This window comes from Sinocyclocheilus grahami, unplaced genomic scaffold (assembly GCF_001515645.1).
Source record: "Sinocyclocheilus grahami isolate Dianchi unplaced genomic scaffold, SAMN03320097.WGS_v1.1 scaffold992.1, whole genome shotgun sequence".
NCBI classification, from domain to species: domain Eukaryota; kingdom Metazoa; phylum Chordata; class Actinopteri; order Cypriniformes; family Cyprinidae; genus Sinocyclocheilus; species Sinocyclocheilus grahami.
The window spans coordinates 757,252-777,194 of record NW_015506171.1 but is presented as its reverse complement, the minus strand read 5'-3'; the positions used below and the strand labels follow the sequence as shown (position 1 = coordinate 777,194).

At 36.4% G+C, this 19,943-nt stretch overlaps 1 protein-coding gene across 2 annotated transcripts in view; it reads left to right on the top strand.

Moving 5' to 3' along the window:
• The window catches only part of LOC107565300 (RNA-binding protein 24-like), a 15,617-nt gene extending 5,563 nt beyond the window's left edge, over positions 1-10,054 (top strand). Inside the window, exons 2-5 of one of the 2 annotated variants that reach the window (XM_016250520.1) lie at positions 868-991; positions 1,547-1,601; positions 2,682-2,741; positions 9,347-10,054. In XM_016250520.1, coding sequence (XP_016106006.1) covers positions 868-991; positions 1,547-1,601; positions 2,682-2,741; positions 9,347-9,611 — 504 coding nt within the window. In that variant the 3' untranslated portion in view covers positions 9,612-10,054. The remainder of the gene's footprint in view (positions 1-867; positions 992-1,546; positions 1,602-2,681; positions 2,742-9,346) is intronic. The other variant, XM_016250521.1, reaches the window with a different exon arrangement.
• The last annotated feature ends 9,889 nt before the right edge of the window (positions 10,055-19,943 follow it).

Here is a 19,943-nt window from a genome sequence, read left to right as displayed (position 1 = left end):
ATATGTGTGTGTGTCTGTCTGTCTGTCTATATGTGTGTGTGTGTGTGTGTGTGTGTCTATCTATCTATCTATCTATCTAGTTAGTTGTTGTTTTTTTGTGTTAATGTTTATTTTATTTCAAGTAAACAACTGTTGTTTTAGTTTTTAGTAAAATATTTTAGTTTTAGTTAAATATAATAACCCTGATTGTTATTGTCTGTCATAATCAGTTTTTAGTATCAGATACTGTAATGAGATACTATTACAGTTTTTAGTAATATTTTGAATGTTTTTTATTTTTAGATTTTCAGTTTCATTGCAATTTTAGTGTGTGTGTCTGTCTGTGTCTATATATGTGTGTGTGTGTGTGTCTGTCTGTCTGTCTATAAGTGTGTGTGTGTGTCTGTGTGTGTGTGTGTGTCTGTCTGTCTATATGTGTGTGTGTGTGTGTGTGTGTGTGTGTGTGTGTGTCTGTCTGTCTGTCTGTCTATGTGTGTGTTTTATCTATCTATCTATCTAGTTAGTTGTTGTTGTTGTTTTTTTTCAGTTAATGTTTATTTTATTTCAAGTAAACAACTGTTGAAAAGTTTTAGTTGTAATTTTTAGTAGTTTGTCTATACACACACACACACACACACACACACACATATATATATATATATATAGTTATCATTTTTATTTAAGTTTTAGTTATTTTAGTGCATCAATGTCCACTAAATTAGAATAAATGTAAAAAAGTCCTTGGCTACTAGCAGAACTAAAAAGTTTGAATGTTTATTTTATTTCAAGCAATGACATTTTTTAATGGTTTTAGTTTCAGGTTTTCACATGGATCATCACTGAAAACACTGAATTTGTGTTTTTGTTCGTCTTATCATGTATGTGTAGGTGACGATGGCCGACCGAGCCGCAGCAGAAAGAGCCTGTAAGGACCCAAACCCCATCATAGACGGCAGGAAAGCCAACATCAACCTGGCGTACCTCGGGGCCAAACCACGGATCATGCAGCCAGGTAAGAGGATCCGGTTGCTCTTGTTTTATTGTGGAAATAATGTCTATTTTGGTCATTATATGTGACTCTGGAGCACAAAACCAGTCTTAAGTGTCAATTTTTCGAAATTGAGATGTATACATCATCTGAAAGTTGAATAAATAATCTTTCCATTGATGTATGGTTTGTTAGGATAGGACAATATTTGGCTGAGATACAACTATTTTAAAATCTGGAATCTGAGGGTGCAAAAAAATTTTAATATTGAGAAAATCATCTTTAAAGTTGTCCAAATGAAGTTCTTAGCAATGCATATTACTAATCAAAAATTAAGTTTTGATATATTTACGGTAGGAAATTTGCAAAATATCTTCATGGAACATGATCTTTACTTAATATCCTAATGATTTTTGGCATAAAAGAAAAATCTATCATTTTGACCCATACAATGTATTGTTAGCTATTGCTACAAATATCCCCCAGCGACTGGTTTTGTGCTCCAGGGTCACATATGTGTTTTCTTGTATTATTTAAATATAAAAATAAATAAATGCTATAAGACTGTGTTTTTCACAGGCTTTTCATTTGGTGTCCCTCAAATACACCCTACGTTTATCCAACGGCCTTATGGGTAAGTGTAACAAGACTATTGATGACTGTATATTGTTTGTGTTGTTTGAATTAGTTCTTAAAAAATAGCTACCCCAAAAATAAAAATACCCCAAAAATGACTCTCTCAGACCATCCGAGATTAGGATGAGTTTGTTTCTTCATCAGGTTTGTAGAAATGTAGCATTGCATCAGTGTCTCAGCAATGGATGCTCTGCAGTGAATGGGTGCCGTCAGAATGAGAGTCCAAACAGCTGATAAAAACATCACAATAATCCACAGCACTCCAGTCCATCAGTGAACATCTGGAGAAGACAAAAGCTGAAACTAATCCAGCATTAAGATGTTTTTAACTCAAATACATTGAGTCTATAATCCATAATAACTCTTCCTCCAGTGAAAAAGTGCATCTGCTGTTGTCTCTCGCATCAAAATCCAGCCACATATGTGTGTAGAGCTGTTTAAACGGTGCTTGATCTGTGCAGATTTCTCTCCTGATTCACACCAGAACACTTTTTCACTGGAGGAAGCGTTATTATGGATTATAGACTCAATGTATTTGAGTTAAAAACGTCTTAATGCTGGATTAGTTTCAGCTTTTGTCTTCTCCAGATGTTAACTGATGGACTGGAGTGCTGTGGATTACTTGTGGATTATTGTGATGTTTTTATCAGACTCTCATTCTGACGGCACCCATTCACTGCAGAGCATCCATTGCTGAGACACTGATGCAATGCTACAAGGGTGAGCACATTTTCATTTTTGGGTCAACTATTCCTTTAAGCATCCTCTCATTTATCTACATTTTCTAATGTAAAAATATGATATTGGAAAAGATGGCATGTTGTCATCCTAGACCAGTTTTTACCATTGCATTGCTTTAGAGGTGTTGTGTGTCATTTGTATGCATTGTTGTATCACATCCGAAGAGTCGCTGGAAGTAAACAATTCATAGCTTGATTCGAATTTGAAAATGACGCACTTCACCTTTAAAGATAAATTACAGTATCACATTCCTACATGCTGCAATATTCCATAAAGGATATCTGTGTTGATTTCTGTGACTCCTGTGTCATAAGCTGTTGTTCTCCTTGTGTCGCAGAGATAGTGAGGATGATCATTCCCCATTACTGTATCCTCCTCCTTTCCGCCAGGTTATGAGGTATGAGGTTTTTTTTTTAAACCTGTGTTTTATTGGAAAAGTCTCTCTCTCCATGTGCTGTGTCTCTATCTTTGATCTGACAGGCTCGCGTTCGGTTAACGAAACCTAAGAGCTGAAGATTCTGAGAAGTCAGAATTCAGTAGACTCGAACCCGATGGTGATTAGCGTGCATGGACGTTGTTTTTGGAGCGGGCGCTTTGCTGTGCGTTTGGGTCTGAAGTGGTTGTATAGCTAAACCGTGTGCTTTAATAGAAACGAGTGTACGGTAGGACGTGGGGATTCATTTGATGATTGTGCACAGCTTGTTTGGTTTATTTTCTATTCATTTGAACCGGCGGTGCGGTGTTTTGTTGCTGAAGGGCTCACGGTTTCCCTCAAAACAAGATTACTCACGGCTCGCATGTTGCTGTGTATCTTGTGCCTCTGTTTTTTAAATTCTACTAATAATTCATTTATCTTTGCTTCTTAGTGATTCTTCTTTTTCCCCAAAACCTCTTTGTGTAAAATAGACGTCAGGTAATGCATTCTGTATTGTCTTCTTACAGATAACAAGTGACTCATTCAATTGATTTTGAGAGTTTGCTGTTAACATATTTCTAAACTAAAGTCTCAAAACTCTAATGATAAGTGCAAACATTTACGTTCATTCATTTAGCATTCATTAGTCTAAAATATTCCTTATAAAGAAGGAATACAAGCAATTCCTCTTAATGAGGCAATAACATGAAGTTCTTGGAGAATAATTAATAAAACAGTTCATTGTGAATTGATTTAACTGTTTATGTCACGGTTTTATTACTGTTTTCTGGTATATTTATAATTAAAATTCCTGTGGTGGTACCACTATTATTATTCAATATTATTCATATTTTGAATGAGTTTTTGTTTTTATATTTAATTTTTTTTATTTGAAGTTTTGTTAAATTTAAAAATGTTATTTTTGTCATTTTTATTATTATTTTTTCATATTTCTATGTTTTTATAAATTTTTTAATTCAGTTTTAGTTACTTTAGTACGTCAAGTTGATGCATAATGAGACATGTTTGTTTTTTTAATATTTTATTTAATTTCAGTTAAAGTTTATACTATTGTAGTTTTATTTAGTAAATATTTTGAATTAGTTTTTATTAAATATTTTCTGTTTTAATTTCAAGTTTTGTTGACGTATTAGTAGATTTGCTGTTTTTTGTGTTTTTTTTTAATTCGTTTTTAATTTATAAATATGTCTAAATGTTTTGTTTTGGGTTTTTTTTCATTTGAATTTCAGCTTTAATAATTTTTTTTTTATTTGAAGTTTTGTTAAATTTAAAAATGTTATTTTTGTCATTTTTATTATTATTTTTTCATATTTCTATGTTTTTATAAATTTTTTAATTCAGTTTTAGTTACTTTAGTACGTCAAGTTGATGCATAATGAGACATGTTTGTTTTTTTTATATTTTATTTAATTTCAGTTAAAGTTTATACTATTGTAGTTTTATTTAGTAAATATTTTGAATGAGTTTTTATTTAATATTTTCTGTTTTAATTTCAAGTTTTGTTGACGTATTAGTAGATTTGCTGTTTTTTGTGTTTTTTTTTTATTCGTTTTTAATTTATAAATATGTCTAAATGTTTTGTTTTGGTTTTTTTTCATTTGAATTTCAGCTTTAATAATTTTCGTACATAAAGTTTGACTAAGTGAAAATGAGAAATGGTGCCTTGACAACCAGCTAAAATAAAATAACATCATAATATAAAGTAAATAATATAAATATATTTTATTTTATTTCAGTTGAAGTTTAGGATTTATGATCAGGATACTTTGGTTTTTTTTTTGTGTGTTGTTTGTCATTTTTATTAGTTTATATATATATATATATATATGACAATATAGTTATGAACTAAAATAAAAATGTAAGGGTTTTATATATTAAAATATTTTTATATTTTATTTCAAGTACTGAAACGGTTTTATGGTTCTTGTTTTAGTTAAATATAGTTGATGTAGTACAGAATGTAACAGATGTTATGCATTGCATTCTAATGTTAGCATAGCTAGACGTGTGTGTTAATGTGCTCACAGTACAGCTGACCGATCCACAGATTCAGTGCAGAGAGGAGCAGCTGCAGCGCAAGACAACAGGTGTTCAGCGACACCAGAGATCAGCCCTCTGTTTCTGTGATTTACAATAGCTTAAATTAGCCTGAACTCTGGCAACCCCCAAATGTTCAGGACATGAAGGTTGAAAATATGTTTGTAGTAAGAAAGTTGCCGCTGCAGCTTAGTAACGGGGGTATTTTTAACAATGACACGCTCGGGGCTCAGGGTTAGGTTATATTTGACACCACATTCATAATGATATGTTGTGTTAAATCTCATCTAATTTTCTGGATGAGCAAAATCTATTTATTCATAGAAAAATGGTTATATATTTATGGAAGCTATAAAATAATATGTTTTAACTATATAAAATATAATTGTGTTTTTTTTTTTTTCACAAGTCTGACTTTTTTCTCTTAACTCTGAGTTTATATCAATTCTGAGACTTCTCAGAATTGCCAACCTAAGAATTTTAGGATTTTGAGAAAAATGTCAGAATTATGAAATGTGATGTTAGAATTCAAAAACGTCAAAATTACGAGATGTAATTTTTGAATTTTAAGGAAAAAGTCCGAATTATGAAATGTAATTCCGAGGGGAAAAAAAGTCAGAATTATGAAATGTAATTTCTGAATTTTGAGAAAACAATTCAGAATTGTGGGATGTAATTTTATAATTCAGAGGGAAAAAATGAATTATGAGGTGTAAGCTCTAAATTTTGAGAAAAAAGTCAGAATTGCAAGATGTAATTTTAGAATTCTAATGGAAAAAATCAGGATATAAAATGCGAATTCTGAGAAAAAAGTCAAAATCGCGAGATGTAAACTCTGAATTCCGAGAAAATTGTGAGATTAAAAAGTCACAATTAACTTTTTATTTTTTTATTCTGTAGTAGGAAAAAAAGCAGAATTGCGAGATCTAAGAAGAAAAATCTAAAAGGTGAGACAAAAAGTCACAAGCTTTTTTAATATTTTTATTAAGCTTCTATAAATACTTCATGCAAGTCCTCTAGTAAAGCAATGATCAGTGTAATCGAAAGAACTAGTTAGTTTTGTATTGTGGAGCGCAGTAATGCGTTCTGTGTGTTCGGGACTGAGTTAAAGTCTCAGGCCATGTGTTCCTTTATTAACAGCGGCGCAGCACTGTCACTCTCCAGACTCGCAGCTCATCTGTGGACACGTTTAACTCCAGCACCTGTTGTTTTTGCACGTCTGGGAGAAATACTGAGCAAATCTGCCCGGCAACACAGACGGGTCTTGACTGTGATTATTTTTGCAGTTTGTTTGGTGCTGCTAGACGCTCAGATATTAAACATCTTTAAACTTTCCAAGACTTCAGGCGTCTTTACAGCTGTAAAATTAAAGGTTCTGTACGCAATTTTAGCCGTTATAGCTGCAATGGCGAAGTCAAAGGTCTGTGTGAGACTCATGAACTCATAGAAGGCCATGCAGAATGATTAAAAGATGAAGAATGTTTGTGACAGTGCAGTGAATTTCCACTGTCCTGAAATTAAGCGTGTGTCCTGTTTAATGACAGCTGTGCACAAAAATCAACTTTCAATATTTATTTTCATATTTATTTGTTTGTTTAAGTGTATTTTTGCATTACGGCATTATTTGCGGGACTGAGCACATTTACCCACATTTATTTTATTTTATTATTTTTATTTTATTTTCCTATTTTATTTTATTTTTATTTATTGTGACATTTATTTGTGTGACTCAGCACATTTACCATCCCAGTTCCTCAAAATAATTATTTTGTATTTTTATTTATTTTCATTTATTTTCATTTATAATTTTATTTTATTTTATTCATTGTGACATTATTTGCGTGATTCAGCACATATACCTTTCCAGTTCCTCAAAAAAAAAAATTTTTTATTTTATTTTAAGTCAGTTTTTTATCTTTTGTTTTTCTTTCGATTTTGGGGTGAAATGTATTTTACTTATTTGCTGTACTTCAAATGCAACTTCATATGCCGCCTATGCAGTGTAAAGATGCAGAAAACACTGCTTATTTTCCATTCAGCACAGCAGCAAACAGAAGCAGCAGATTTCCACTCTTATTTCTCTTCCACACTTCAAATGTGTGTGTGTGAGAGTGTGAGAGAGAGAGTGTGTGTGTGTGTGTGAGTGTGTGTGTGTGTGAGAGAGTGTATGTGTGTGTGTGAGAGAGAGAGAGTGTGTGAGAGAGAGTGTATGTGTGTGTGTGAGAGAGAGTGTGTGTGTGAGTGTGTGTGCGCGTGTGAGTGTGTTTTCTTTCTTTCTTTTTTTTGGAAGGTTTTTTTTTCCTGCTGTGATATTGATCGATCTGCTTTGATATTCATTGCCATTTGTGTGTGGGGTTAGTTAGACAATAATATGACGAAAACTCATAATTGAATGCTGAGTTTCCAAATGAAATAGGTTTGCCATGATATCAATAATGCAAAAGCATTGATCTGAATCCTCGTTAAGAAGTGAGCTGTGATTCACCAATCAGGCTTCATTCGTGAATTATAAGCAGAATGAATGTCTGTGTGAATCATTCAGAAATCTAAAACTATGGGCACTTTGTTCATGATAACATAAACTCTCTTAAACAGTTTACACACTCACTCACTCACTCTAGTTAATTTCATTTGTCTAACGATGTCTAACAGTGGACATACTGTGTCTTAAATCATCCCTTCTGTGCTGGAAATGGACATTTTGGAAGAAGAAGTGAGCTGTGATTCACCAATCAGGCTTCATTCGTGAATTATAAGCAGAATGAATGTCTGTGTGAATCATTCAGAAATCTAAAACTATGGGCACTTTGTTCATGATAACATAAACTCTCTTAAACAGTTTACACACTCACTCACTCACTCTAGTTAATTTCATTTGTATAACGATGTCTAACAGTGGACATACTGTGTCTTAAATCATCCCTTCTGTGCTGGAAATGGACATTTTGGAATAACAGTTTTCTCGTATTTGGGCAAATTTATCTTAAATCCACAGTTAAATAATATTTTAACACTTTTTGCTCAATTTTACTTATGCAAACAATATGCAATGGATTAGACATGTTTAAAATATTCTGTTCTCAAGTAATATTTACCTTGATTTTTCTGTTTTCTTCAAATTTCATATCTTAGCTGAAGTATAAATGTAATTATCACTGTTTTCTCCTTAACAAACCAGAATTATTTACTTGTAATTCATAAAAAAATCTATTCAATATTAAATTTAATTGATTTAAATTAAATTCAGGTTTCAATTAAATTAAAACCATTTTTAGATTTCAAACAAAATTATTTTTTTAAAGAGTTGTTGTGTTAAGTGCTTTAAGTGTATTGGTCTTGTTATAATGTGTTGTGAAGCCAAAGACACATTTCCACTGGACAAGAAAGGAAATAACAGTAAAAAATTGAGTTCAACAATAAAATCTAAATAGAAAAAATTTAAAACAGGTAAAAGTTCACAAGACAGATTAACGGAGACCTTTATATATTCAATTAAATTCGATACAAGTTTCAGTTTAATTAAAAAAAAGGTTTATACAATAACATTTATATAAAAAGGAAAACCAGTAAAAAGTTTACAAGACAGATTTGTGACCTTCGCATATTCAGTCAAATTCAGTTCAATTCAAGTTTCAGTTCAATTAAAAAAAACATAAAATATTAAAAAAATTATCAATATAAAATAGAAACCTGTGGATACGCCATCTTGAATGAATAAATAATTAATAAAATGTAATATGTATATTATATTAATAATATAATAATATATTTATATAATAATAATAATATGTGACCCTGCAGCACAAAAGCAGTGTTAAGTCGCTGGGGGATATTTGTAGCAATAGCCAACAATACATTGTATGGCTCAAAATTATACATTTCTCTTTTATGCCAAAAATCATTAGGATATTAAGTAAAGATCATGTTCCATGAAGATATTTTGTAAATTTCCTGCTGTAAATATATCAAAACTTAATTTTTGATTAGTAATATGCATTGCTAAGAACTTCATTTGAACAACTTTAAAGATGATTTTCTCAATATTTAGATTTTTTTGCACTCTCAGATTCCAGATTTTCAAATAGTTGTATCTCGACCAAATATTGTCCTATCCTAACAAACCATGCATGATGTATAAATATCAGTTTCAAAAAAATTGGCACTTATGACTGGCTTTGTGGTACAGTGTCACACATAATAATACATTTAATGCATTAAATTGAATGTGATCATTTCTGTAAAAATTTTTTAAAAAGAATGATTTACACAAATTCATTCTGCTGGTGTTTAATGAATGAAGCCCATTAGTGTGTATATATATATATATATTTTTTTTTTAAATCTGCAGTGACTCAATAATACAACCTGTTCAAAACAGCCATGCAGTTGTGAACCTTCTGATTGACTCTTCCCAGCATGCTCTATTGTGGCACTCCTATGGATGTGAGTGAGGATTAGTTAGGGTTACTAACCCTGCAGTGCACTGCGCTGTTTCTCTGTTTGAATCTCGTGATCTCTGTGTTCCTCAGGATTCCCGCTCACTATGTGTATCCGCAGGCGTTTGTGCAGCCCAGCGTGGTGATCCCTCACGACCCCTCGGCCGCGGCATCTCCGTACCTGGACTACACCGCTGCTGCGTACGCACAGTACAGCGATCCGTATCCGTACGCCGCCTCGCCGGCCTCTGCGACCGGATACGGTTATGTCCAGCAGCCTCTGGCATCACCTGGATCCGCGGCGGCCGCATTCGCTCAGTATCAACCGCAGCAGCTGCAGACGGACCACATGCAATGAGAAACCCACCGTTTACATTCATGACTGTATCAGCCAAAGAAACTCATGTATTGTTCGGTTATTGCTATTTTATTTGTAGGCCTAGTATTTAATATTTATTACGGAAAGGAAAGCTATAGTGACTGACTCTACGTTTCTTACATGCACCTGATATTTTTTCCATTATTCACTCACCCTCATGTCCTTAAAAATCCTTGTGTTGCTATCTTTCAGTGCAACGCATAAAGAAACATTGTGGTTTTATTATTAAAGCATGAAAGTATCATATTCGCGTTTGCGTTCAGATATTATGCATTAACCGCATACAGATGCATAAACATCAGATCTTCAAAATTTCTGCTTTTGTGTTCCACAGAAATTTTTTTTAGGCGAGTTATTCATTTAAAGGAGTAATTCATGCAAAAATGTACATTTTACTCTCCCTCAGGCCATCCGAGATTAGGATGAGTTTGTTTCTTCATCAGGTTTGTAGAAATGTAGCACTAGTGCAACTCTGTGCCTTAATACAACATACTGTAACTGATAGTCAATTTAGTTATACTTGCAATCTTTTGGGTTATTGAAAAGATCAATTTTATATTTATAAATAGATTTTCACAACTATACCTTTGAGCACTACTGAGAGCCTGTGTGCTCTGTATGTGTCAATATTTGTGTACTTCACTGCTGGATTAATGTGCCTTCATTATGGTTAACAGAAGTGAATGTCATTTAATTTGATTTTTTTGTTGCCATTGTGTTATTTAATATAAGTGACATATATGAAGGGATAAATGTGGCAAAAGGAAATTATTGCAATCATATGTGCAGCTACAGAATATACTGTATGTCCAAGTGTTTGTGTATTAAAAGGCCGCAAGCTTTGTTGTACAGTCGATCAGTTTGTCATCCTGAAGATCATTATTTACACTGCTCTGTTGATGAAAATACATTTGCAGATTATTGCCGAATCACATGGAATAAGTAACATTTGATAAAATGTGTATCGGATCATTCTGGTGTTTAGAGCTGTTTAAACGCTGCTTGATCTGTGCAGATCTCTCTCCTGATTCACACCAGAACACTTCTTCACTGGAGGAAGCGTTATTATGGATTATGACTCAATGTATTTGAGTTAAAAACAGCTTAATGCTGGATTAGTTTCAGCTTTTGTCTTCTCCAGATGTTATCTGATGGACTGGAGTGCTGTGGATTATTGTGATGTTTTTATCAGACTCTCATTCTGACGGCACCCATTCACTGCAGAGCATCCATTGCTGAGACACTGATGCAGTGCTACATTTCTACAAACCTGATGAAGAAACACACTCATCCTGATCTTGAGGGTGAGCACATTTTCATTTTCATTTTTTTCAGATTATTTGTGTTTTGTCTGTGGTGTTAATGGACGCCTGATTATTTTCATAAGCACAGTTATGACCTGTGATCACCTCATGAGCGTGAATATAGTACCGTTGGACAGATTATTATTTATTTGGCTTTGGAAATCAAACAAAGTGCCTTACAGGATCACAGACAGTTGAGAAATGAAAGTGTTCAGCATCTGCACTAGTGCAACTCTGTGCCTTAATACAACATACTGTAACTGATAGTCAATTTAGTTATACTTGCAATCTTTTGGGTTATTGAAAAGATCAATTTTATATTTATAAATAGATTTTCACAACTATACCTTTGAGCACTACTGAGAGCCTGTGTGCTCTGTATGTGTCAATATTCGTGTACTTCACAGTTTCATTACATGTGGTTTTGTTTTAATTTTGATGATTAGAGCTTCCATCTTTTACATTTAAGCTACCCATAAAAGTTACAGTGAAAAGTTCTTAAAGCACCTGTAATGCAATAAAGTAATTTTTCAAGCTATTTTATATAACATTTGCTGCATGGATTTAAAAGGAATCTGCTATACACATATCAGACAAAATTGTGTTAAGAGAAAAAACAAAAGTTGTCCACAAATCCTTTCAATTTTACAGTATTCAGAACAGAGGAACATAAAAATCTGAAAATATAAGCAGCTATAAAATTATAGTACAAATTCATATATACAAATTATACAATAAAACACAAAGTATGATGGCATTCGTTATAAATAACATATAAAAGTCTAGCCAAAATGGATTTATTTAAAGAGAAACTGAAACGCAACTTTATACATCTCTCATTTGGCACGAATACAAACGTTTCCCTCAAGAGGCTCCGGCGCGATCGCTTGGATTTTTTCCTTTACTGTAAACGCTCCACTTTTATATGCATACACTCACAATAAAAATAAAACATTATGCTTTTGTTAAATAAAGAAAACTAATAGGGTGCGCTTTCAGTCTTCTCGGTTTCCTTAAACTTGTGGCGCACAGTTTTTTGGGGGGGTTTTATTAATGTCAATTATTTAAGAGAAATACATTTTGTTTAGGACTATTTTATTCATTTTATATAGGCCTATATTGTTTTATGTTTTAAACATGTATGAAATTATTCATACCCTTGGTAAATATGATAAAAGAGGGCTGTGAAAATAAGTCTGCATTGTTTATCCATTTGATCTTTCATTCAAAATATAAAAAAAAAATCTAACCTTTAATTGGTTTAAAAAAAAGTGAAAGTGGGGGAGAATCACATTATGAAATAAAAGTGCCTTTTTTGTGGTCCAGGGTCACATATTACAAATCTGCTTGTAAGAGGATGTGGGTCTATTTTGTCTTAAACCAAGGTGAGGAGGATAGTTTGAGTTGCTACAGACTGGAGAACTGCAGAAAATGTCTTGAGGTCAGAAAGCCTACAAAAAAAGATCAAACAGCCCCTACATCAGCACATGTTGTTTGTGAGGGTTTCATGAAAAAAAAAAAAAAGAAAACGCTCTCATGCAAAAATAAACTCCAGCATGTTAATTTGCCAGACACGACTGGAACTTCAAACAGGACTGTGTTTTACGGTCAGATGAAACTAAAAAATGAGCTTTTTAGCAGCAAACACTCAAGATGGGTTTGGTGCACACAGGAGTAAAGAAGTACCCCATGTGCACAATGAAATGTTCTGCTGGATCTTTAATGTTGTGGGCCTATCAGGAAGCAACGTGGTATGCACAGGAAGCCGTGTGGTGTGCCACATTGCTTCCTGATATCACATGAAATATATGAAATATTTCCTGTAAATAGGATCATTGACGACAGAAAAGTGGCGGTGTGCGTAAATCGAGTTACTCCTCCCACTTCTGGTAGTTTTACTAAGATTTCTTATCCATTGCAAATTGGCCATTAATATTACAGACAACCTGTTGTAAAATTACATTACTCCAACTAATCCCGTCCGAAGATAATAGACAGATTAATTGATTGTAATGTAATTTTTAGAATTCACACAGTTGCATTCAACTATATATATATAATATATATAATATAATATATATAATTCTGTAACATTTCAACTTGAAATATACATGGGTCAAAGACGAAAAAGTGTTTAAGCATAAAAACAATAAGTGTAATATTGCTTTAAATTGTTGTTGTATATTACCTCTCCCGCCTTTACATGTTGTGCCTTTAAGACCAAAAAAAGTGCCTTTTTTGTGGTCCAGGGTCACATATTACAAATCTGCTTGTAAGAGGATGTGGGTCTATTTTGTCTTAAACCAAGGTGAGGAGGATAGTTTGAGTTGCTACAGACTGGAGAACTGCAGAAAATGTCTTGAGGTCAGAAAGCCTACAAAAAAAGATCAAACAGCCCCTACATCAGCACATGTTGTTTGTGAGGGTTTCATGAAAAAAAAAAAAAAGAAAACGCTCTCATGCAAAAATAAACTCCAGCATGTTAATTTGCCAGACACGACTGGAACTTCAAACAGGACTGTGTTTTACGGTCAGATGAAACTAAAAAATGAGCTTTTTAGCAGCAAACACTCAAGATGGGTTTGGTGCACACAGGAGTAAAGAAGTACCCCATGTGCACAATGAAATGTTCTGCTGGATCTTTAATGTTGTGGGCCTATCAGGAAGCAACGTGGTATGCACAGGAAGCCGTGTGGTGTGCCACATTGCTTCCTGATATCACATGAAATATATGAAATATTTCCTGTAAATAGGATCATTGACGACAGAAAAGTGGCGGTGTGCGTAAATCGAGTTACTCCTCCCACTTCTGGTAGTTTTACTAAGATTTCTTATCCATTGCAAATTGGCCATTAATATTACAGACATCCTGTTGTAAAATTACATTACTCCAACTAATCCCGTCCGAAGATAATAGACAGATTAATTGATTGTAATGTAATTTTTAGAATTCACACAGTTGCATTCAACTATATATATACTGTATATACTGTATATATATATATATATATATATATATAAAGCAACGTTTCTAATTTTCATTGAAAAAAAATTCGGTTTAATTTAATTGCAATTTTGTTTTTGTGTTTCTGAGCAAAAAATAAATATCATACATTTTCCCCTGATTTACAGAAGAGACGCACTAAAATGTCATTCAGTGTAACAATCTTGTCAGGCATGTTTACAACAAAAATAAATTTACGACATATTAACAGACTAATTACTTTCACCTCAAATACTAATTAGTTGTTATTTTACATTTTTTAAATTTGCCACTATCCTAGGTTTTGCCCATTTGTCAGTAATTTTTTTAAACTCATTTATAACACAATCAAATTTAATATGCTCCCTTATTCTTTTATATATTTTAATATGTACAGGTCAGAATAAGCATGTTGTTTGAATGTTTAAATATTGTGTTACACGGAATGACAGTGTAACATTATTTCAACCAAATTCTGACATTTTATTCTCCAAAAACATATTTGAAACCTTAAAAGTAGACACTTTACTTACATTTAATGTGCTTTCTGTGGACATAAAATCACTTTTGTACATTTCTTTTGATGCGGACATCTTAACGTCTTTGACCCACATACCTATGATACTACATATGATTCATTTTCTAAATACCCCACATCATTAGGCACATATCAAACCTCCAAAAAAATCATATTTTCCCACCTCAGGCATTAAAGATCTTTTATTATTTTCAGGTTTTTTTCAGATTTAGACACCTTTTATTCTCAACCCCGTGACAGACAAAATGGGATTGTTTAAAAAATAATTTTGAATTTGTTATAAAACAAACATCAACCTAATGCTCATGTGTCCCTCATAGCAATTTAATAATAACAAATATAACATTTATCAAAATTTTCACATTTTTATGGGACTGAAGCTAAAAATACACAAATTGTGTGCCTATGGTCTCTTTATGTTTGTAAAAAAATATATATATATTTTTTTTAAATTTAGAAGTTTAACTAAAACCTTAATTTTATTGTTTTGGTCCTTAACATGTCAGATGGTAATCAGTAAGAAATGCTTTCATTTTTAATTGTCTTAAAATATTAATGTGACAAGATGTGACGTGGTTAAAGACTGTAACACACTTGAAGGGATACATTGCCTTCAATTTGAATTTTTGGTTTTGTTTCTCTCTCTAATATTGTCCTCTTGTTTCTGGGTAAACATATCTGCTTGGCCAACATTGTCTTTCTGCTGCAAATGTGGGTGCAATTTCTGATGTATGATGCTTGTCAAAGTTTAAGTGGACATATTCCATCCAAAATTCTATTTATAACAAAAATACGAGTTGTCATGATTTTCGGTCCGTAGAGGGGAATGGCGCAGCAAGCGTGATGGACACCGAGCAGGTTTTATATATTTTAATATGTACAGGTCAGAATAAGCATGTTGTTTGAATGTTTAAATATTGTGTTACACGGAATGACAGTGTAACATTATTTCAACCAAATTCTGACATTTTATTCTCCAAAAACATATTTGAAACCTTAAAAGTAGACACTTTACTTACATTTAATGTGCTTTCTGTGGACATAAAATCACTTTTGTACATTTCTTTTGATGCGGACATCTTAACGTCTTTGACCCACATACCTATGATACTACATATGATTCATTTTCTAAATACCCCACATCATTAGGCACATATCAAACCTCCAAAAAAATCATATTTTCCCACCTCAGGCATTAAAGATCTTTTATTATTTTCAGGTTTTTTTCAGATTTAGACACCTTTTATTCTCAACCCCGTGACAGACAAAATGGGATTGTTTAAAAAATAATTTTGAATTTGTTATAAAACAAACATCAACCTAATGCTCATGTGTCCCTCATAGCAATTTAATAATAACAAATATAACATTTATAAAAATTTTCACATTTTTATGGGACTGAAGCTAAAAATACACAAATTGTGTGCCTATGGTCTCTTTATGTTTGTAAAAAAATATATATATATTTTTTTTAAATTTAGAAGTTTAACTAAAACCTTAATTTTATTGTTTTGGTCCTTAACATGTCAGATGGTAATCAGTAAGAAATGCTTTCATTTTTAATTGTCTTAAAATATTAATGTGACAAGATGTGACGTGGTTAAAGACTGTAACACACTTGAAGGGATACATTGCCTTCAATTTGAATTTTTGGTTTTGTTTCTCTCTCTAATATTGTCCTCTTGTTTCTGTTTTTTTTCAGATTTAGACACCTTTTATTCTCAACCCCGTGACAGACAAAATGGGATTGTTTAAAAAATAATTTTGAATTTGTTATAAAACAAACATCAACCTAATGCTCATGTGTCCCTCATAGCAATTTAATAATAACAAATATAACATTTATCAAAATTTTCACATTTTTATGGGACTGAAGCTAAAAATACACAAATTGTGTGCCTATGGTCTCTTTATGTTTGTAAAAATATATATATATTTTTTTTTTTAATTTAAAAGTTTAACTAAAACCTTAATTTTATTGTTTTGGTCCTTAACATGTCAGATGGTAATCAGTAAGAAATGCTTTCATTTTTAATTGTCTTTAAATTTTTGGTTTTGTTTCTCTCTCTAATATTGTCCTCTTGTTTCTGGGTAAACATATCTGCTTGGCCAACATTGTCTTTCTGCTGCAAATGTGGGTGCAATTTCTGATGTATGATGCTTGTCAAAGTTTAAGTGGACATATTCCATCCAAAATTCTATTTATAACAAAAATACGAGTTGTCATGATTTTCGGTCCGTAGAGGGGAATGGCGCAGCAAGCGTGATGGACACCGAGCAGGTCCCGTGTTACTGACCATCTGAGGAAAGTACACGAGAGGACATGGGCTCTACACGGAGATTATAGTATCTCGCAAACGTGTTAGGTGTCGCCCAGTCGACAGCTCTACAGATGTCTGCTATCGAGGCTCCCCGCACCAATGTTCAAGAAGATGCCACTCCTCTCGTGGAGTGTGCTCTCACTCCGAGGGGGCACGGTAAACGTTGGGCCTGGTATGCCAAGACTATAGCCTCCACTATCCAGTTGGCAAGTCTTTGTTTAGAGACAGCCTTTCCCTTCTGCTGTCCTCCGAAGCAGACAAAGAGCTGGTCTGAGGTCCTGAAGCTCTGCGTACGGTCCATGTAAATGCGCAAAGCGCGAACGGGACAGAGCAGAGCAGAGCAATGGCTGGGTCTGCCTCCTCCCTGAAAGGCGTGGTGGGAACTTTGGGCACATATCCAGGCCGAGGTCCAACGTGAGAGTCGACCGGCCCGAATTCTAGGCATGAATCGTCAACCGAAAATGCCTGCAGGTCCCCGACCCTCTTGACTGAAGCCAATGCAGTGAGGAGCACTGTCTTTAGCGACAGAAACTTAAGCTCTACTGACTGCAGAGGTTCGAAGGGCTCCTCCATCAAGGCCGTCAGGACCGAGGGGAGATCCCAAGAGGGTACCAGGTGGGGGCGCGGAGGATTCAGCCTCCTCGCACCCCTAAGGAACCTGATGATCAAGTCGTGTTTCCCAATAGATAGTGGTAGACCGATAGCGGCAACATACACTTTGAGGGTGGAGGGAGACAGCCTTCGCTCCAGCCCTTCTTGCAGAAAGGAGAAAACGACCACGATCGGGCATCTACAGGGGTCTTCCCGCCGGGAAGAACACCAATCGAAGAACAGGTTCCACTTCAGTGCGTAGGCGTGCCTCGTAGAGGGCGCTCTAGCTGAAGTGATGGTGTTAACTACCGCTGGGGGCAGATCACCTAGAACCTCCGTGTCCCATCCAGAGACCACACTTGGAGATTCCACAGGTCCGGGCGCAGGTGCCAGAGGGTGCCCCCTCTAAAGGAGAGCACGACCACGATCGGGCATCTACAGGGGTCTTCCCGCCGGGAAGAACACCAATCGAAGAACAGGTTCCACTTCAGCGCGTAGGCGTGCCTCGTAGAGGGCGCTCTAGCTGAAGTGATGGTGTTAACTACCGCTGGGGGCAGATCACCTAGAACCTCCGTGTCCCATCCAGAGACCACACTTGGAGATTCCACAGGTCCGGGCGCAGGTGCCAGAGGGTGCCCCCTCTCTTTGAAAGGAGATCCTTCCTCAGAGGAATAAGCCAAGGAGGGGCTGTCACAAGGAGCATTAGTTCTGGGAACCAAGTCCGACTGGGCCAGTATGGCGCTACTAAGAGGATCTGCTCCTCGTCCTCCCTGACCTTGCACAGAGTCTCACTGGGGGAAATGCATACTTGTGTAGGCCCCGAGGCCAGCTGTGTGCCAGCGCGTCCATGCCGAGGGTCCCCTCGGACAGGGAGTAAAACAGCTGGCACTGGGACGTGTCCGGGGAGGCAAACAGGTCTACCTGAGCATCTCCGAAGCGTCTCCAGATCAGCTGGAGTGTCTCGGGGTGGAGTCGCCATTCTCCCGGAAGGGCGGGCTGACGTGAGAGCCTGTCGGCTGCACAATTGAGCTCGCCTGGGATGTGAACGGCGTGAAGCGACCTCAGATGCTTCTGACTCCAAAGGAGGAGATGGTGGGCGAGTTGCGACATGCGACAGAAGCGTAGACCGCCCTGGTGGTTGATGTACGCAACAGTTGCAATGTTGTCCGTCCGGACCAGTACGTGCTTGTCGTGTAGCAGCGTTTTGAAGCGGCGCAGAGCAAGCCATACTGCTAGAAACTCGAGGCAATTGATATGCCACTGCAGACAAGGCCCTGTCCAGGTACCCGACGCTGCATGCCCATTGCAGATGGCACCACAGCCTATGGCTATTGAGACAACAACATGCCTAGACACTTGCACTAGGGGAACCCCTGCCCGAAGGAAAGCAAGGTCCGACCACAGGCTGAAGGTCTGGTGGCAAGACGGTGTGACTGGAACCCGGTAAGTACCGCGTTGCCATGCCCATCTCGGGACTCGGTCGTGAAGCCAGTGCTGAATAATAAACAATATGAAACAATCCGAGCGGCGTGACCGCGGCAGCGGATGCCATATGCCCCAGTATCGAAAGATACGTTTCTGCGTCAACATCCTGAACGGGAGCCTGTGAAAGGCCCGGTTCAGAATGCGCAGGTCCAGGATTGGTCGCAACCCACCGCCTTTCTTGGGTACAATGACGTAGGGGCTGTAAAACCCTGACTTCATATCGGCTGAAGAGACCGGCTCTATCGCGTCCTTCGACAGTAGGACTGCGATTTCCGCTCGCAAGAGGGGAGCATCCTTGCTCGGCACAGAGGTGAACTGAATGCCCCTGAACTTGGGAGGACGCCGGGCGAACTGAATCACATAGCCAAGTCTGATTGTTCTCGTGAGCCAACGAGACGGTCTGGGGAGTGCTAGCCAGGCCCCCAGGACCCGAACAAGCAGAACTAGGGGAACCACCGACGTACCCGCAGTGGGGCAGCGCGGTGGAGCACAGGGACCCGACCTGGAAGGCACAGTGTCCCGGAGTGGGGTCTGAGTGTGCGGTGCAACACTTACCTGGCTCCATGGTTGGGCAGGGGGCGCGTGAGAAGGCATATCGTCCTCGAACCGGGCCCTGCTGCCCGCTGGCGAAAGGAGAGGTGGACGGGAGTGTCGAGGCCGTGTCTCGCACACCGCCATCCTCGTCCTCTTTAGACCCGGAGAAATAGGAAACTGCTCTTTTGTTGAATGTTTGGGTACCACTGGCTGGGGAGAACATGTGCCTCCCTCCTGCATAATCTGTTTTTCTTTTATACCTTGTAGCTGGAAATCAGCTCACAGACAATTTGCGGGCTATATATATATTTTAAAATAATTCCAGTCTTGCTGGAGAACTCCGGTCTGACGCACGCGGGTTCTCGCGTTATTTCCTTATTGTCGCTTGTGTTTTGTTGTGAAACGTAGTTTGCGGACCAGACAGAGCTGTCGGCGATTCTTCCTATTGTGAAGTCATGCAGTGTGAAACCCCCTGTCGCCGATCCATCGTGCAGTGTGAACACAGCAACAACTGAATGCTACCCTAGATAGTCACGCAGTGTGAAAACAACGGCG